This window comes from Aquarana catesbeiana, linkage group LG01 (genome assembly GCF_042186555.1).
Source record: "Aquarana catesbeiana isolate 2022-GZ linkage group LG01, ASM4218655v1, whole genome shotgun sequence".
NCBI lineage: Eukaryota > Metazoa > Chordata > Amphibia > Anura > Ranidae > Aquarana > Aquarana catesbeiana.
In genome coordinates this window covers 627890947-627909459 of record NC_133324.1, presented here as the reverse complement: position 1 = coordinate 627909459, position 18513 = coordinate 627890947, and the positions used below count along the sequence as shown (strand labels likewise).

General features: G+C 43.0%; 1 protein-coding gene across 1 annotated transcript in view; it reads right to left on the bottom strand.

The window, feature by feature from the left end:
* The window catches only part of LOC141108919 (probable E3 ubiquitin-protein ligase HERC6), a 99555-nt gene that overhangs the window by 47294 nt on the left and 33748 nt on the right, over positions 1–18513 (bottom strand). Inside the window, exons 3-12 of the mRNA XM_073600885.1 lie at positions 18431–18507; positions 16884–17111; positions 16710–16804; positions 11175–11302; positions 8917–9068; positions 6241–6317; positions 5065–5183; positions 3713–3772; positions 2929–3022; positions 2307–2496 (exon numbers count right to left, since the gene is read on the bottom strand). Of these exons, the coding sequence (XP_073456986.1) occupies positions 2307–2496; positions 2929–3022; positions 3713–3772; positions 5065–5183; positions 6241–6317; positions 8917–9068; positions 11175–11302; positions 16710–16804; positions 16884–17111; positions 18431–18507 (1220 nt within the window). The remainder of the gene's footprint in view (positions 1–2306; positions 2497–2928; positions 3023–3712; positions 3773–5064; positions 5184–6240; positions 6318–8916; positions 9069–11174; positions 11303–16709; positions 16805–16883; positions 17112–18430; positions 18508–18513) is intronic.

Below are 18513 nucleotides of genomic sequence, written 5' to 3'. Positions count from 1 at the left end.
AATCATCCCGGCACCATGGTTGTTATGGTGTCAGGATGATTGAAGCGCATTATTTCTATTATTACATTGTAATATAAAATGAAATCATTCAACTCACCATAATGCCGAATCAGTGGGATCCCTGAGCGTGTCACCAGCCACGTCGCCTGCCACTAGCCGTCCGTCCTTGCTTCAGATGTCCGAGCAGAGTCCGTCCTTGCATCAGGTGCCCCCAGCGGAGCCCCCCTCACACCAGGAGTCCCCGGCGGGGCCCCCCTCACATCAGAAGTCCCCGGCGGAGCCCCCCTCACACCAGGAGTCCCCGGCGGAGCCCCCCCTCACATCAGGAGTCCCCGGCGGAGCCCCCCCTCACATCAGGAGTCCCCGGCGGAGCCCCCCCTCACATCAGGAGTCCCCGGCGGAGCCCCCCCTCACATCAGGAGTCCCCGGCGGAGCCCCCCCTCACATCAGGAGTCCCCGGCGGAGCCCCCCCTCACACCAGGAGTCCCCAGCAGAGCCCCCCCTCACATCAGGAGTCCCCAGTGCCCCCCCCACTCACATCAGGTGTCCCCAGTGCCCCCCCCACTCACATCAGGTGTCCCCAGTGCCCCCCCACTCACATCAGGTGTCCCCAGTGCCCCCCCACTCACATCAGGTGTCCCCAGTGCCCCCCCACTCACATCAGGTGTCCCCAGTGCCCCCCCACTCACATCAGGTGTCCCCAGTGCCCCCCCACTCACATCAGGTGTCCCCAGTGCCCCCCCACTCACATCAGGTGTCCCCAGTGCCCCCCCACTCACATCAGGTGTCCCCAGTGCCCCCCCCACTCACATCAGGTGTCCCCAGTGCCCCCCCACTCACATCAGGTGTCCCCAGTGCCCCCCCCCCCACTCACATCAGGTGTCCCCAGTGCCCCCCCCACTCACATCAGGTGTCCCCAGTGCCCCCCCCACTCACATCAGGTGTCCCCAGTGCCCCCCCCACTCACATCAGGTGTCCCCAGTGCCCCCCCTCACTCACATCAGGTGTCCCCAGTGCCCCCCCCCACTCACATCAGGTGTCCCCAGTGCCCCCCCCACTCACATCAGGTGTCCCCATTGCCCCCCCCACTCACATCAGGTGTCCCCAGTGCCCCCCCACTCACATCAGGTGTCCCCAGTGCCCCCCCACTCACATCAGGTGTCCCCAGTGCCCCCCCCACTCACATCAGGTGTCCCCAGTGCCCCCCCCACTCACATCAGGTGTCCCCAGTGCCCCCCCCACTCACATCAGGTGTCCCCAGTGCCCCCCCCACTCACATCAGGTGTCCCCAGTGCCCCCCCCCCCACATCGTGTCCCACAGCGGTGCGCGCGCTCATCCCCCACCTAGAACCCCCGCCCCTTTCCATATCAGACTGGCAGCGGGGCGGGGGGTAGGCGGGCCGAGGCGGAGCGGGGCGAGGCGGGCCGAGGCGGAGCGGGGCAGGGGGTGGGCGGCGACGCAGAAGCTTCGTCTAGCCTCCCCCCAGCCGTCTTCCTGAACTTCAACAAAATGCGGCGGCGGTTTCAAAAACCGGAACCGAATTTTTCGGGACATTTCCCGGGACACCACAAATCCGGGAATGAAGTCCAAGTCCCGGGAATGTCCCGGGAAATTCGGGACAGTTGGCAGCTATGCAGACAATAAACAGGAAGTGGGCTGTATAAGGTATTTACTGGCAGAAACAAAATGTTTTACTATCCAAAGTTAAAACAACAAGGGCAGAGGATTTAATAGATGGAAAGATGAAAAAAATGACTGAAGGTCCGCATTAACTCTGGCACTGATAATTTTTCTCCTCCCTTTAGTGTATCTCAGGTTGGGTCTTTCACATAGTTGTTGAAAGATGATAAACCCTATATTTTAGAACATTATTTAGTATATTCCTGAGAAGCCCTGCTGGATTGCATCAATGCAGTACATTTTCTAGACAAACAATGCAATCACCCACAGGACTCCAGCGTCCAAGCCTAAAAGGAAGCAAATGTTTTTTTCCAATCCAGACTATTCTGTCACTGTCCACTCCTGTCTCAACCACTGTTTAGACAGATCCTGTGCCATTTCATGCCTCCATGCCCACTGCCTCAGACCAGCCTGCTTCCATGCCAGCTTCTCCAGCCCTGCCTGCCTCCGCACCAGCTGTTCTAGTTCAGCCTGTTGCCATGCTAGCTTTAAGCCAATCTGCTCCTGAATTAGCTGCTGCCCTGACTGCTGACTATCTGGCCACCAATGTAACAGCATTTACATTTTTATGTAGAACACAATTGCTTGAGGTTGTACTAAATAACCTTCATATAGAAGAACTTACCCAACATCTTCTGGGCATTAGAGCGGAGATTGTTGATAGCATAAGCAACAGGAGCTACTAATGGTAAGCAGATGTTCACATCATACATTATGGGGAATTCTGGAAGTAGAAGGTATATAGACAAAGCCTCATAGAGAGCTGGAATAGATTCAATGCCTGGAATCAGATCATTTTTCAAAACGGAGCATAACTGAAAGAGAGTAAAGAAAACTTTATGTTGATTTTTTGTGGTCTGCCAGACAAGAACCTGTTGTATCTTAAAAGTATATTAATTTATATCAAAATTGCTTACTTCCTGGTACAGGAAGAAAAAAATAATGCAGAAATGCAGTGCTGTCCGGTGTTAAAATTTTAGTGTTATATAGTATTAAGAAATCTTATCATGAAGTAGATTAATGCTACATAAAAATTCACCTGTGTTATGGAAATGAGAAGAGAGCGGGTGGTCTGTAGTTCTAACACACTTCAGCACTGGATTAACTAAAAATAACAAATCCGCTAAATGATCTATTTCCCCTAAAAATGTCTGGCATGTTTTCTTGGGGCTGAGAGATGCAAAGATCATTGTGGACATTTTTACAAATGCTTTTTTTTTTTTTAATGTCAGAGCTCATATACTTACAATATCCACAATCCATTTGCATTGACATAGTTTTGTAAATAATTCACTTGCACCATTAAGGTCCACTATTGGAGATGTGTCCGATGGACAGGCTCTAAAATTTGGAGATATAAAAAAACTGTTTTAGTATAGATGGTTAACCAGCATGCTAACTTGTAACAAGGCACTGTTTAATAGACTTATAAATACCAGAATTATATACTGATGGGAATTAACAATAGCAGGATTTCACCAAGTTGCAACCATAGCAGGTTGACAAGGGCCATGCTTATTCTCATGGTGGGAAACTGGCCTGTTCATGACCACAAAAGCACATAATGAACTATAAGGCTGGGTTCACACATATGCAATGCGGGAAACAGCGAGATTCCTGTGCAGGTTCCCACATCGCAGGTCACTCGCAGGCAGTTCACACTGCCCTCTGCGAACCGCTGCAGGTGTCAATAGAAAGTTAATGACACCCCCAAATTGGTTTGGAGATCGCAGTGCGAACTGCCAAATGGTACAGGAATCGGAATTGAATGGGTGTTCACACCCATGCGATCCGATTCCAGTGCAGATCAGAAAAAGGGTCCTGAACCATTTTGGTGCAAATGCGTTGAGATTTCAGCCATACAGTTGGTATGGCTGAATTTGCATCGCACAGACATCGCATGTGATTTGCACAGAAATGCGGTGCGAATCACATGAGATGTCTGTGATTGCACCAGAGTGAACCCAGCCTGAAGAACATCAAGAAATGTAAGCATTAATTCCTTATGTGAGATTTTTACTATAGACTTACCGGTGTTTCAGAAAACTTGCAGCGAGGCAAGCGGGTGAAGAAAATATTTTATTTATTAGCCTAAAAAAAATAGAAATAGAGTAAATCACATTAAGCACCACAGCATGCACTAGCCAGGCTACAACCATGATATTATAGCTAGAAGCAGAGCCATTTTGACAGTGTTACAAAAGCCTCTATCTTACCAGAAGTGTCATGCTACAGAATCTATGTTAGAAAAATATGTCATGTTCACGTTGGTGCTATGTTGCAAAAGACAAAAAAAAATCACAATATAAAATGCTATGTTACTAAACTTACCAATCCGCAATAGACAATGTAATGTTATGTTACAAAACACAAAATAATTCCATTTTGGAAAATACAGCATACATACAAAATAATCTTAGGCAAATTTACGTTTTTACTTCTGTTTTAACTGTTGGTTAAAATTGAAAATTAGGATGTTTCAAGGAAGCATTTTCATTCTTAATAAGTGATCACTTCAAATGGTTTAAGGACCCTTTCACACGATCGGACCGTTCAGGTCCGCCTGTCAGTTTTGACGGCGGACCTGAACGGGCGCTCCATGTTAGCCTATGGAGCGACGGATGTCAGCGGAGACATGTCCGCTGACATCCGACCCGGTCCGATCCGCTAAAAGCAGACGGATGCCTCTACGTCCGGATCCGTCGCTGGCGGATCGGGTGAGATCTGATGAAAACGGACATGCTTACCGTTTTCGTCCGATCTCTCCATAGGGAGCAGCGGCTCTTGACAAGCCCCTCCCAGCTCATTGAGCAGAGAGGGACCTGTCATCCGCTGGCTGAGCGGAGATCAACGGAGAGATCTCCCGCTGAGCCGGCGGACCGAGGCGGACTCTGTGGAAGCGGAGTCCGCCTCGTGTGAAAGAGGCCTAAAAGGTTAAAGAAGTCAGTGGCCAGTTTAAACTCATTATGCCATTCAGGCTAGTGATACAGAGTCAATCTAATATGCTATGTGTGTAATAGGACTGCAATGTTGCCTTAAAGAATTGCTTGTTAATATTTGTATGCTGATAGATGGAATTCTTTGTTATCTACTTTAAATAAAATATCTATTTAAAAATAGAATTAAAGAATGTTATGAAATGTGCTTTGTAACAAAAGAAAAAAAAAACACAAGAAAGGATTTTTTTTTTTTTAATTATATATTACTGTGCAATTTTGTGCAAAATGAAAAACAATATTTCATGTGAACTTTGCCCCTATATGAGATTTTTAAATGTTAGGTACAACAAAGTAGCCTATGTGGCCTGTCAATGAATCAGTGCCTTTACTCAGTCTATAACCAGTGAGAAATTCTTTTTTTTTCATGTTTGATATTACAGAGACCTTTTGGCATCTTGATTCTTCTCTCTTCCAGAAATGGGGTTTGTCCATGCATTTACCATGTCTTTATCAAGTCGACAGATCTTTTGCAAGTTGTCAGTCAGTGTTGTTGTTTTGTGGTTCTATTAAATGAATATTAGAACTTTAATGAAAAATACACCTTTAAATTGACGGTAAAAAATAATTTTGTGTGCAGGGGAAAAGACCGCTGTAAATTAATGTTGAAGGTTGCATGACAGGCAGCGCCAGATTCCTACATCAACAACATAGTTCATGGCCCAGTGTGGCCAACCTGCAAGGTGAAGCACATAGCCAGTCATACATCATGTTGCTGGCAGTCAGTAATCTATTCCCATATATGAAAAAATACTGCAAACTGTCTCCTTGCTAGTGCAATCTAGCTGGGTCTTCATTGTTAAGCTAGCTATACATGTTTAGTATTTCCTTGTTCAGCCCCGCAAACTGAACAAGAGGAACTGACTTGAACCCCCCCCATCCACTCTAAATAGCATAGATGGAGGAAATCTCCCCTGTGTACTATTGTATTAAGACAGCTGACTGAATACCCAAAAATTGGATGCAGTCACTTGTTTTGGCCAAGAATTGTCCACATGGCTATGCTGATTTTTAAAAATCAGTGGGTTGGTTGGTGCCAAGAGGGCCATTCATGGCTCAAATGTCGACAAGATATGTATTGCTAGCATTACTGTTCCTGTACAGTTTGCACACTCTTGTTGAAAGAATAAAGTTTGGTGTGCATACAGTTCACAGCTGGCCATATGTTTTTGGAATGTTTGATTTTCTAATGGTTAGTGGTGTAAACATTTATTTTTGTTCAGAATGACAAGAAAATTTGAAGGAGCAAGATGTGGTTTTCATTTTGGAAATTCTATTCATACCAGTGTATGGCTAGCTTAAGGCAGCAGTTTGCCTTCTCTTCTAGTTATTTACTCTAGGTGCACGGGTGATTCCAAATCATGTTAAGTGTTTTTTTTTTTTTTCCGGGAAACACAAAGATTTTTACTGTAGAAACTATGGGACATATGAACTCATAGGAACTCATCTTTTAACTCATACATGGTCTAGTAGTCAAAGGTGATGGCTAAATTGCAATTATCTGGCTATGTATGACAACCCTAAAACTGGTAACATTTAAATGAAAACATTTGAAAACAAAACCTGTGGTTGCAGCGAAGATGTTGCAAAGCTGACATCGTTTCCAGCAAAGATCCGTTTGAGATGGATATTCTCAAAGTCTGAAAGAGAAAAATTACAATGTCAAGCAATTCATTAGTATGTACTAAGGGGTGGGGGGGAATCTGTACTGAGGGGTTTGTGCTGGAGAGGTCTGTACTGAGAGAGTAGGCTGGGAGGAGGGATATAGAGATGTTAGGGGACATCTGTACTGTATGGGATATGGACTTGAGGATGAGGGCCACTTATACTGGGAAGAGGGGGCAATTTTGGTTGTACTCTTTAATGTGGCCTATGGATTACACACTCCTGACCCCTGCACTATAGATACAGGGGGGGAATTGATCAAAACTGGGGCAGCCGGAATCTAGAACAGCTTTGTAGAAGCTGGATTGTGCTGACTATAGAGGAAGTAGGCTTAGGTTTTACAGTAAAATCTTGGATTCCGAGCATAATTTGTTCTGGAAACATGCTTGTAATCCAAAGCACTCGTATATCAAAGCAAATTTCCCCATAAGAAATAATGGAAACTCAGATAATCCATTCCACAACCATTTATTCCTAGGTCCTTCAGTTTATAGTCCATTTAAAAAGATTATAGCAATGCGAATTTGAGGCAACTTCGAGGCAACTTCAGGGAAAGCCTGGGTAATCTTCCTGTAATGTCAGATCAAAATCAGATCAATTAAGGTGAGGATCAGACTCGGAGGCAAGAAGAAGTCGCCTTGTAGTAGTACATGAACCTTTTCTAAATTCGGAGCGACTTCAGTAGTGCTAATTAAGACAGATCTCATTGACTAAAATGGGATTTCACGTGTCACGCAACTTGAAGTCTCACAAGTCGGATCCCATGTCACGGCAGTGTGAACCAAGCCCAAATGTTGTACCTTCTTTAAATGTAAACATATTGCTATACTTATGAGGCACCTTTCTTCTCTTTTATACCCTGTTGTGACGTGACGCTACTCGTATTGCAAGACCTCGCTCGTTTATCAAGTTAAAATTTATTTTAAAAATGTTGGCATGTCTTGTAAAACACTCGCAGACCAAGTTAATCGCAATCCAAAGTTTTACCTTATTTAACTATGCCCCTTTAAGCCCCTCTGACATTGTCAGGGGTCAGGCAGACACAAGATGCTATAGCAGTAGAGAGGTTCCCACCAACCAGCTGGATAAATGAAAAAGCAGGTCACCCTGGCAGATAACAAAGGCTTGCCCAAGGTGGGGGGTCCAAGTACTGACTGATATTCACCAGAGCTCCTAATGGTGGATATGGGTTTTGCTGCATGTTAGAACCAGGTTATGGTCCTCAGGATTGCTCCTCCAGAAGATGAGCAAGCTGGGGTGCAGTAGCAGATATAACAAGTAGGGATTAAGTAGTAGCGTAGTCAGTAAACACGTCAAAGGTCGGTAACAAGTTGTTGCAGGTTGGGATCAAGCAGATGCGTAGTCGAGGAACAAGCCAAAGATCAGTAACAAGTAGTAGATGGCAGCAGGAGTGACCGGAGCGAGATTTTGGCTAGAGAGGGCATAAAAATCTGGCAAACAGGAAGTGCAAAGGCATGGCTTAAAATGGAAGTTCATGGGAGGAGCAAGGAAGACAAGGTTCAGTAGGAACAACTAACAAAGCAGGATTGTCCAATGAATCAGATAGTTTGCTGTCCAGCATCTCAGGTGGCTCAGCAAGAAGAGACACTGCCAGACACAGCAGAGGTCGCAGGTTCAGATCTGGTTCCGGACACCCTCACACTGTTACTGTAACTCAATCTGGCTACACCCACAGCTTATTTCTTCAGACCATTTTGGGGTGGGTATAAAAAATGATTGGCCTTGGGTGCCGGATCTGCTAGGTACACCAGTGCTTCTATGATATTTACTTCTTACCTAGTCACTAAGTTTTGATTGAAAGCCCTCATTGTGGTCATTGCTGTGGTATATTGCTTCCTTTTTATAACAATAATGGAATAAATGGTGCTCTGAGGGATATTCAAAGTTTGCTATATTTTAACACATCCTTAATTGGTACTTCTCTATAACTATTTCAAATTTGCTTTGGCCTTCATAATGTTGTTTGTCTACATTCGATCCCCAACAGACTCCAAGGATTTTACAAAACAGGAGTATTTATTCAGAGATCATGTGACACTTTAACCAAACAAGTGGATTCTATTTAGCCACTGATGTGACTTTTTAAGGCAGTTTGTTTCATAAGCAGTCAATCTCTTTTCTGTAAAACCCATAAAGTAAGCTCTGGTGAAACCAAGTCAATCTTTTTGTAAAACATTTAAGAAAAATCTAGATTTTATTCACTACTTTTGGCCTATTTAGAAGAAACATATTATCTTGATCATGCCCCTTTTAATTACAGATCCAAGCAGTACAAAATGTAGAAACATCCAAGGGGGTGCGTGTTTATGCAAACTACTGCAATAATTCTAGTAATCTCATGTTTGACATTTATTTTTGCCAATTTTCTAAATTTTTTTAAATTAAGAATTGGCCAATTATCTGCACTACTTCCTTGTGCAATATTACATGCAATTGAAATAACTGACTTGAAAGCTTACAAACAAGATTTATAGGCTCTGTTGCAAAATATAGTACTTTTGGCGTGAAAATTTATGATATATAAATTTGACACTGAAAGCAATGGTGTTGTACCTTTTGGACAAATTAGGCAACTGATGTCTAATCTCCCTGGTTCCTGTGGAGGTCGACTTTTATCAGTGGTGGAAGTTTCTGGTTTTGCTTGCAGCCCACGACCAAAGGACACAATGCAGTTAGACGTGAAGACATACAGTAGCGTGTGGTAGCTGCAACCAAAAAACATAGTTCTGCTCAACAATGTCATTGCTTTACTGACCTTTAGAACAAAATAGTAGTTAAAGTGATTGTAAAGGTACCTTTTTTAAATTAAAATAGCAAACATATTATACTTACCTGCTCTGTGCAATGCTATTGCACAGAGCGGCGCCAAATCGCCTCTTCTGGGGTCCCTTGCAGGTGCTCTAGGCTACCCCTCTGAGTATGCCCTATAGCAAGCTATACAGCACACCTGCGGGTTTGCTCCTGGGCTGTGAGCATCCCCTAACACATACAGTCTAGATCATCCCGCACCCCTCTCTCTGCTCACAGGTTTGATTGACAGCAGCAGGAGCCATCAGCCAAGCCTCCTGTGAGAAAAGAGCAGCGCTGCTGCAGGAGGGCAGAGCACTGGATTGAGAGTAGGTTTAGGTAAGTATTTGGGGGGGGGGGGGGCTGTTAGGAGCCGACATTGTTATTTTACCTTAATGCAAAGACTAGTCGAGGGGATTGATTTACTAGAGGCAAAGTGACTTCAATTTGCAAGTGAATTTTTTAACTTACTAAATGAGCAGAAGCTCTGCTCACCATCATCCAATCATGTGCAGGCAAAAATTTATTTATTTTTTTATTTTTTATTTCTTGCATGTGGTGTGGTTTGGTTGGGTTTTCCTTGCTAGGTGAAATTTCACAACATTCACTAGGGTCTGAAGAAAATTCCCTTATAAAGTGTAATTTCCATTGCAAAATGAACAGTCTATATGCCTTTAGTAAATCAACCCCTAGGTGTTCAGTAAGGTTAGTGTTAGACTCATTTAAGGGGTACGTGTCAGTGGTGGTAGTGGAGGGAGGTTGAGTGTTAAGGACTTACTTTAAGAATACAAAACCTTTATAAAAGACTACAGACCTATTGGGGGGTAGTAAACTGCAGTCTATTTTTTTTTAACCTGCAAGGTAAAGGCATAATGTGTTAGTATGCATCGCATACTAGCACATTATGAAATGCTTGCCTTAGAATGAAGCCCTCCAGCAGCAAGCTTTCACCACTGACAGGGCTTCCATCTCCAACCAGTCTTACTTCCGGGTTCGTGCCCTCCAGTCTTCTGATTGGCCACCCAGCAATGACGTCACTCCTGTGCATGCCCTCCAGAGTCACGGACCGTGGCATGGAGCTCTGAAGGGACAGCATGGTATGCCATCCCTTCAGAGCGCATGCGACGGTGACCTCACCAGCTGCATGCAGTGTTAATATCTCCTAAACCGTGCATGTTTAGGAGATATTCACCGTACCTACCATTTAGCCTTATTATAGGGTTACCTGTAGGTAAAAGTTCACAAACGGGTTACTTCTACCTCTCTTCTAAACATGAGAAAATGATGCTGTTAACAAAAAGGGGTGCAAGTCCTTTGTTAAATAGGAGCAATCAGTTCTCTGTTCTGCCATGTCTATGACAGACACAGCACAGAGATCGAGAGAGCTGGAGCTGCATGCTCTGATCTCTCAGCTCAGAGCAGCTGGGATGAGGAAGTTTGTTAATCCTGCAGTCTCTCTGCTCAAGTAGTGTAACCAGTGCACAGGCAAAGAGAGGTATGTGAGCTGTCTGTTGACAGCTCACATCCCGTATGCCAGGCCAGACCTGATGGGAATCTGCAGCAGTTTTCTATAGGGATAATTTGGTGTATACCTGTGGTCATTTCTTTTTCACTCTGAAATAAAACAGACAAATGGCACAAATAGACCTTAAAAAAGTCTACCGAGATAGTCCCAATTCTCTAATATGCCGGGGGCATGTTTGGAGCAGCCCCGGGTATTCTCTTCCAATATCCTATTACAAAGGATGATGGTACCTGCCCCTATCTTCAGACCAATTGATGGAGGCAATCCCTCCTATTCTGAAACAAGTCTATCTGCTTAGGTAATGTGGTGCACACCACTCCTGACAGCTTCCAATGGTGCAGGAAGCATAGGCAATTTCCCAGATTGTGTCCAAGAACTTAGTAAAAGAAGAACCTGGTCTAAGAGAAACCAGTAGGGCTCACCACAGAAATTGCTTTTCTCTATATACCAAAATGTGTCCGTTCTTAACAAAATATAAATCTTATAGTTTGCTCCACACCTTCCACAGGCTATCTGTGAAACCTGTCCTTCATATTCTTCAATCTTCTGAGGTTCTGCTGTGTTACCCTCCACAATCTTTCCTAGTTGTCCGTGGCTGCCATTACCAAATGTGTATACCGTACCATCCTACAAAAAAAAAAAAAAAAGTCTAATATAATACCAAATTGACATCTACGGTCTGCAAATTTGTCCTCGTTTTTAAGAAATAAGTACTGTGTTTGAAGTAGTGAATTACGAACACCATGAAATGCCAAACTGCACCTTATGGAGCAAGCAGGATACTTTCCTAATGAAACCTCTTTCTAATTATTAGTTCAGTTTTGAGCACCAGCTCACAAAAAAGGATTGAACGAGTGCAGAGATGGGCAATGAAATTAATAAGGAAGACAAGATCACAGTTATGAGGAGACTGAACAGAATGTATTCTCCCTTGAGAACAGACAATAAAGGGGGTCAATTGACCTTGTTTTTTCAGGTTACATGATCTTAGTAACAGCCGGGAGAGCAGCCCATCTAGTAGGGGTGGTGAGGGCAGTGCAGGTAGGCCTAGACAGTTGCTGGTAATAGGGGATTCTATAATCAGAAGGACTAATAGAATAATTTGTCACCAGGATCGCCTCAGACTAATGGTTTGCGGTCTCCCTGGTGCCACGGTTCGGAACCAGGGAGACAGCATCAGGGTGCATCCTATTAGTGCAGGCTATCAGTGCCATTAGTGCTGCCAATCAATGCCACCTATCAGTGCCAATCAGGGCCCATCAGTGCTGCCTATCAGTGCTACCAATCAGTGCTTTCTATTAGTGACAATCAGTGCCAGCTATCAGTGCCAATCATTGCTGTCAATCAGTTCACTAAGTGCAGGGATGGGGTGATTAACTCAGCAGCCAGGCACATTGTCCATGGGGGGGCCGGCCTGGTGGGGCACTACTGAAATCTGTTGATGTTTATTAATTCCACATGCCGATCTTTAGTATAATAGGTAATCACCACTCTACTATTTACACTTAACTACTGGAGGTAAAATAAAAAAAGCGTCAGTAAAAGGCCTGCCGCTAAGCACTGTTATGTGTTCCCACGCCAAAAAAAAAAAAAACTTACTGATCAATACCTTAACAATAATGGTGGAATCCTGTGATGTATGGAAATAAGCTTCAATATTACGACAACATGGTCTCTGATACGCAACTTCACATATAATACACATCAAACTAAAAATAAGACATACCGTATAAAATTAAACTTAGCAGGGATGGTGGAAACCCCTCCTGTAGATATTGGCTATAAAAAAAAAGTCTTCATCAGTTTAGGCCAATATGTATTCTGCTACATATTTTTGGTTAAAAAAAAAAAATCGCAATAAGCGTATATTGATTGGTTTGCGTAAAAGTTATAGCGTCTTCAAAATAGAGAATAGATTTTACCACAAATAGAGCGTTCTTTTGGTGGTATTTGATTACCTCTGCGGTTTTTATTTTTTGTGCTATAAAACCAAAAAGACTGACAATTTTGAAAAAAAAGCAATGTTATTTTTTACTTTTTCCTATAATAAAAATCCCCAAAAAATATATAAAAAAAACCCCACAAAATTTCTTCCTCAGTTTAGGCTGATATGTAATTTTTCTACATATTTTTGGTAAAAAAAAAAAAAAAAAAAAATCGCAATAAGTGTACATTGATTGGTTTCGCAAAAGTTATAGCGTCTACAAAATAGGGGATAGATTTATGGCATTTTTATAATTTTTTTTTTTTATTAGTAATGGCGGGACTGCGACATTGAGGTGGACAGATCGGACACTTTTGACACTATTTTGGGACCATTGACATTTATACAGCGATCAGTGCTAAAAATAGCCACTAATTACTGCATAAAAGTCACTGGCAGGGAAGGAGTTAACACTATCAAGGGGTCAAATGTGTTCCCTCAGCGTGTTCTAACTGTAGGGGGGATGGGCTACCACTGACATGAGAGAGATCACTGTTCCCGATGACAGGGAACAGAAGATTCCTGTCGTGTCACTAGGCAGAACAGGGAAATGCCGCGGGCCACTGGTGGACATCGAGCCACTATCCCAGGATTACGAAGGGATGCATGGGTACGCCTTTTTGCGCACCCGTGCCATTCTGCCGACGTACATCTGGATACGGCGGTCGGGAAGCAGTTAATCTGATTTTCTGATAAATTTAATTCAGTTATCATGATATAAAATAACGAATGTGAGGGCCTTTTGGTGGGCGTGATTTTTTTTTTTTTGGGAGGGGGGGCAGCATTTCATTCTTGGGCCCAGGCAGCACAATGTCTTGGGCCGGCCCTGCCTGGACTAGATGGCATCCACCCACGGATCCTAAAAGAATTGAGCTCATTCAAGGCCATTGTTTCTAATATTTAGGGACTCATTAATGACTGGAATGGTACCACTGGATTGGCGCAGGGCCAATGTGGTGCCCATATTTAAAAAGGGATCAAAGTCTTTACCAAGTAACTATAGGCAAGTTAGTTTAACTTCTACAGTCGGGAAGACCACATAGACGAGTTCTTGCTAGAAAAAAATATTTTATGCAACAGACAGCATGGGTTCATGAAAGACAGAAGTTGTCAAACAAACCTGATTTCTTTTTATGAGGAGGTAAGTAAAACCTTGGACAAAGGGGTGGCTATGGACATGGTATACCTGGATTTTGCAAGAACCTTTGACACAGTTCCCCACACACGGCTCATGTGTAAGGTAAAGTCTACATGCTTGGCTTAAAGACAGGATTTAGAGAGTAGTGGTTAATGACTCTTACTCTGAATGGTTTAAGGTTATCAGTGGTGTACCCCAAGGTTCCGTGTTGGGACCCTTACTTTTTAATACCCTTATAAATGATATAGGGTCTGGGATTAAAAGTACCATTTCTGTCTTTGCAGATGACACTAAGCTATGCAGTGGAATAACGTCCTTACAATTTACAAGCCGACCTCAATGCACTGTCTAATTGGGCAACTAAGTGGCAAATGAGGTTTAATGTTGATAAATATAGTTATGCACTTGGGGGATAGGAATATGCATGCATCATACATACTAGGGGGAGTACTAATCAATGGTGGGGCATGATCTGGAGTAGATCATAAGCTCAATAATAGCATGCAATGCCAAGCAGCGGTTTCCAAAGCAAGCAAAGTCCTTTCTTGTATTGAGAGGTATGGACTCCAGAGAGAGAGAGAGAGAGAAGAGATAATTTTGCCCCTGTACAAATCATTAGTAAGACCTCATCTGGAATATGCAGTTCAGTTTTGGGCGCCAGTTCTCAAAAAGGATATCGGGAAACTGGAGAAAGTGCAAAGAAGGGCAACCAAACTGATAAGAGGCATGGAGGAGCTCAGCTATTAGGAAAGATTAGAGCAACTGAATCTATTCCCTCTTGAGAAGAGGAGATTAAGGGGGAAATGATCAACAAACACCATATAGTCCATATAGTGAACTTGGTGTTGTATTATTCACTTTAAGGTCATCACAGAGGACAAGGGTGCACACTTTATGTCTAGAGGAAAAAAGATATCATCTTCAAATACGGAAACGTTTCTTTACCGTAAGAGCTGTAAAAATGTGGAATAGACTCCCTCCAGAGGTGGTTCTGGCAAGCTCAGTAGATTGCTTTAAAAAAGGCCTGGATTCTTTCCTAAATGTACATAATATAACCGGGTAAGAACATTTAACCACCTGGCATCCGCACTATGGCCGAATGACGGCCAGAGCGTGGAACTGAATTCCCGGGAGGCCATCATATGACGGCCTCCCCTGTGCACACGCTCTGCGCGTGCCCTGTGATCACCGAGTCACTGAGACTCGGGTGATCACCGATCTAAGGAAGGGGCCGGTCCCGGCCCCTTACCATGTGATCAGCTGTCAGCCAATGACAGCTGATCACATGATGTAAACAAAAGATCGGTAATCGTTTTTTTTTTCTACTCACGCTGAGCGTGAGTAGAAAAAAAAGCCGATCACCAGCTCAGATATTAGGGACATCGGTCCCGAAGTGGAAGAGGAACATCTGCCTCATCAGTGCCATCTAATAGTGCCACCTAACAGTGCTCACAGTGCCACCTAACAGTGCCCACAGTGCCACCTAACAATGCCACCTAACAGTGCCCACAAGTGCCACCTATCAATGCCCACAAGTGCCACCTATCAATGCCCACCAGTAGTGCCAATCAGTGCCACCTAGCAGTGCTGCCTATTAGTGTAACTGATCAGTGCCCATCACTGCCGCCTATCAGTGCCCATCACTGCTGCCTCATCAGCGTACATCAATGAAGGAGAAAAATTACCTGTTTAAAATTTTTTATAACAAAATATAAAAAAATAAAATTTTTTTTTTTTTTTAAATTCAGTTTTTTACATTTTTTTAACAAAAAGTAAAAACTGCAGAGGTGATCAAATACCACCAAAAGAAAGCTCTATTTGTGGTGAAAAAATGATAAAAATTTCATATGGGTACAGTGTTGTATGACCGCGCAATTGTCATTCAAAGTGAGTCAGCGCTGAAAGCTGAAAATTGGTCTGGATAGGAGGGGGGTTTAAGTGCCCAGTAAGCAAGTGGTTAAAGGTGAAGTTGATCCAGGGAAAATCCAATTGCCTCTCAAGGGATCAAGAAGGAATGTTTTCCCTTGCTATAGCAAATTGGATCATGCTTTGCTGGGGTTTTTCGCCTTCCTCTGGATCAACTGTGGGTACAGGATTGTGTATATGGAATTGTATTTTTTATTATTTTTTGGTTGAACTGGATGGACTTGTGTCTTTTTTCAACCTGACTAACCGTGTAACCAAGTACAATGTTGCATAAAGTCAGAACTCCTGTTACTAGGACCAAAGAGAGAGGACATATACCTAGTTAGGCCACTAACCGGTATGCATTCCCGACCAAGGTTTTTATTCTTCATTTATTTACTAGAAAATAGTGTTCCATTGGGGTTGAATTTCTCTCCTCCTTCCTGTTCAATCTGAAACCCACCAAATTTCCTGGAAGTGAGTGGAAATCTCCCAAATGTAGTGATAAAACCAGGCAGTGATAAAAGATTTCCAGTATCTGAAAACCTTCCAAGCCCTATTGTTCCGATATATATTTCCTTTCTAGCAAAGAGAACTTTTCAGGTTATTAGCAATTTATTCTACCTGCATTGATATTTCCTTAGAGCTTTAGGAAGATGACAACCTTCAAGGTTCCCAGTGTGCTTATGCCAGATCTCAATAGAACATTCAGGCCATCAAATGACTGCTGTTAAGGAGGAACTAATCCCCCCTATGACACCAATTTGTGAGGGGGAAAATACATGGTTTATTTAAAATAAGGAAAACGTTAACATGATTTGTAAATGTAGCCTTGTCACCCTAGGAACTGGCCAACAAGTGCCATTAAAATAAATACATTCCTGACAAATAGTATACCATTCCTAGGATGGAAAAAAAAGCGTGTGTATCAGTTATAACATCTACTACCCTATATTTCTTCTGCTTTACTCTACAGTAATTACCTGAATAAGAAGCACTAATTTTACCTTGCTTAGAACAGCTGTATGTTCATCCCCACAGCTTATATAAGTAACGCTGAAGTTTCTCAAGGAGGTCACTGCATGTGGTTTAAATATTCCTGCTGAATAAAGATAAAAGTACCATTTAATTTGCTTTCCTAAAGTTTCACATTTACCCTGGTACCACTAACTGCAAATTACCTCTCTGGGGATTCATTTGGAATCCTAGTTGTCCAGCATTATTCTTTCCCCATCCAAAGACTATTCCCGACATAGACAATGCAAAACTCTGGGAACCACCTGCAGTGACCTGGATGAGTGGGACTCCTCTAAGGGACTTCACAAGTTGAGGACTTGCAGTATCAGATGTTTTATAATCCAGGCCAAGCTGACCAGCAGCATTCTTTCCCCATGAGAACACACTGCTGTCTAAAAAGGAAATCCAGAACATGTCTAAGCAATAGCTTCCTAGAAATAATTCACGTCACTAAAGCGAAGCTGTCTTCACTTCAAATTTCCATCTATTTTATGCTATAAGATGGAGGTTGTCAAGAAGAAGCCATAATAATATTGGTCAGTTTTATGTACATTGTTTAAAGTATATCTAAAGTGAAAATATTTTTTTTTCTTCCATTTTTGATAGAGTGAGGGAAGGGTAAAACCACTGCACCTGTTAGAATAACTGAACAGTGGCTGTACCTGATTGGATGCAGCATCTGTTCAGCCAACAATTTTCCACTCCTTTGATTTTTTAATCAAAGTACTGTATGTCAGGGGAACCTGGCAAACAGGGACACAAACAGCAATAGAAACCTGACAGTGGTTCTAACCCCTCACTACATCTAAATCTAGAAAAAACTTTCAATACATGACAAAACATTCCCAGAGCATTGATAGACCTCACGTGATAGGGGGTCCACACTAGCTGGTAAGCAGGCATTTTTTATGGTGGAGGTGTCACTTTATTTGCAGTGTTGAACGGTGTCGTTTTCACTGTAAGGACGTTTTGGTCTTTGGATTCATTTATATTTACGATCACGATTTGCACTGTTATGCCCGTACACACGGTCGGATTTTCCGATGGAAAATGTCCGATCGGAGCGTGTTGTCGGAAATTCCGACCGTGTGTGGGCTCCATCGGACATTTTCCATCGGATTTTCCGACACACAAAGTTGGAGAGCAGGAGATAAAATTTTCCGACAACAAAATCCGTTGTCGGAAATTCCTATCGTGTGTACACAAATCCGACGGACAAAGTGCCACGCATGCTCAGAATAAATAAAGAGATGAAAGCTATTGGCCACTGCCCCGTTTATAGTCCCGACGTACGTGTTTTACGTCACCGCGTATAGAACGATCGGATTTTCCGACAACTTTGTGTGACCGTGTGTATGCAAGACAAGTTTGAGCCAACATCCGTCGGAAAAAATCCTAGGATTTTGTTGTCGGAATGTCCGAACAAAGTCCGACCGTGTGTACGGGGCATTAGAGTACTATTCAACTTTGATCATCTAATAAGTACCGTTGATACATATTGGGACTTTTTTTTTTTCACCGATTGGTTCATTTTTTTTTGTCAAATTTTTGTATTATGTTATTTTCACAATTTTCTGTATGTGGTTTAGTGCAACTTTACCTACAACTGCTTATTTGAGACGGTATATATCTTACAGCATAGTTTTTGCTTTTTAGGTTTTAAAAATATATAGCAGTTTTCTTTCCCAGTTTATGTTAATGTACTGTTTACCTTCTGAAAGAGCAACCGTATGGTAATGTCCACAAGCTACTTGTATGATTTTTATGTCCGAGAGCCCAGTGATCCTTCTGTAA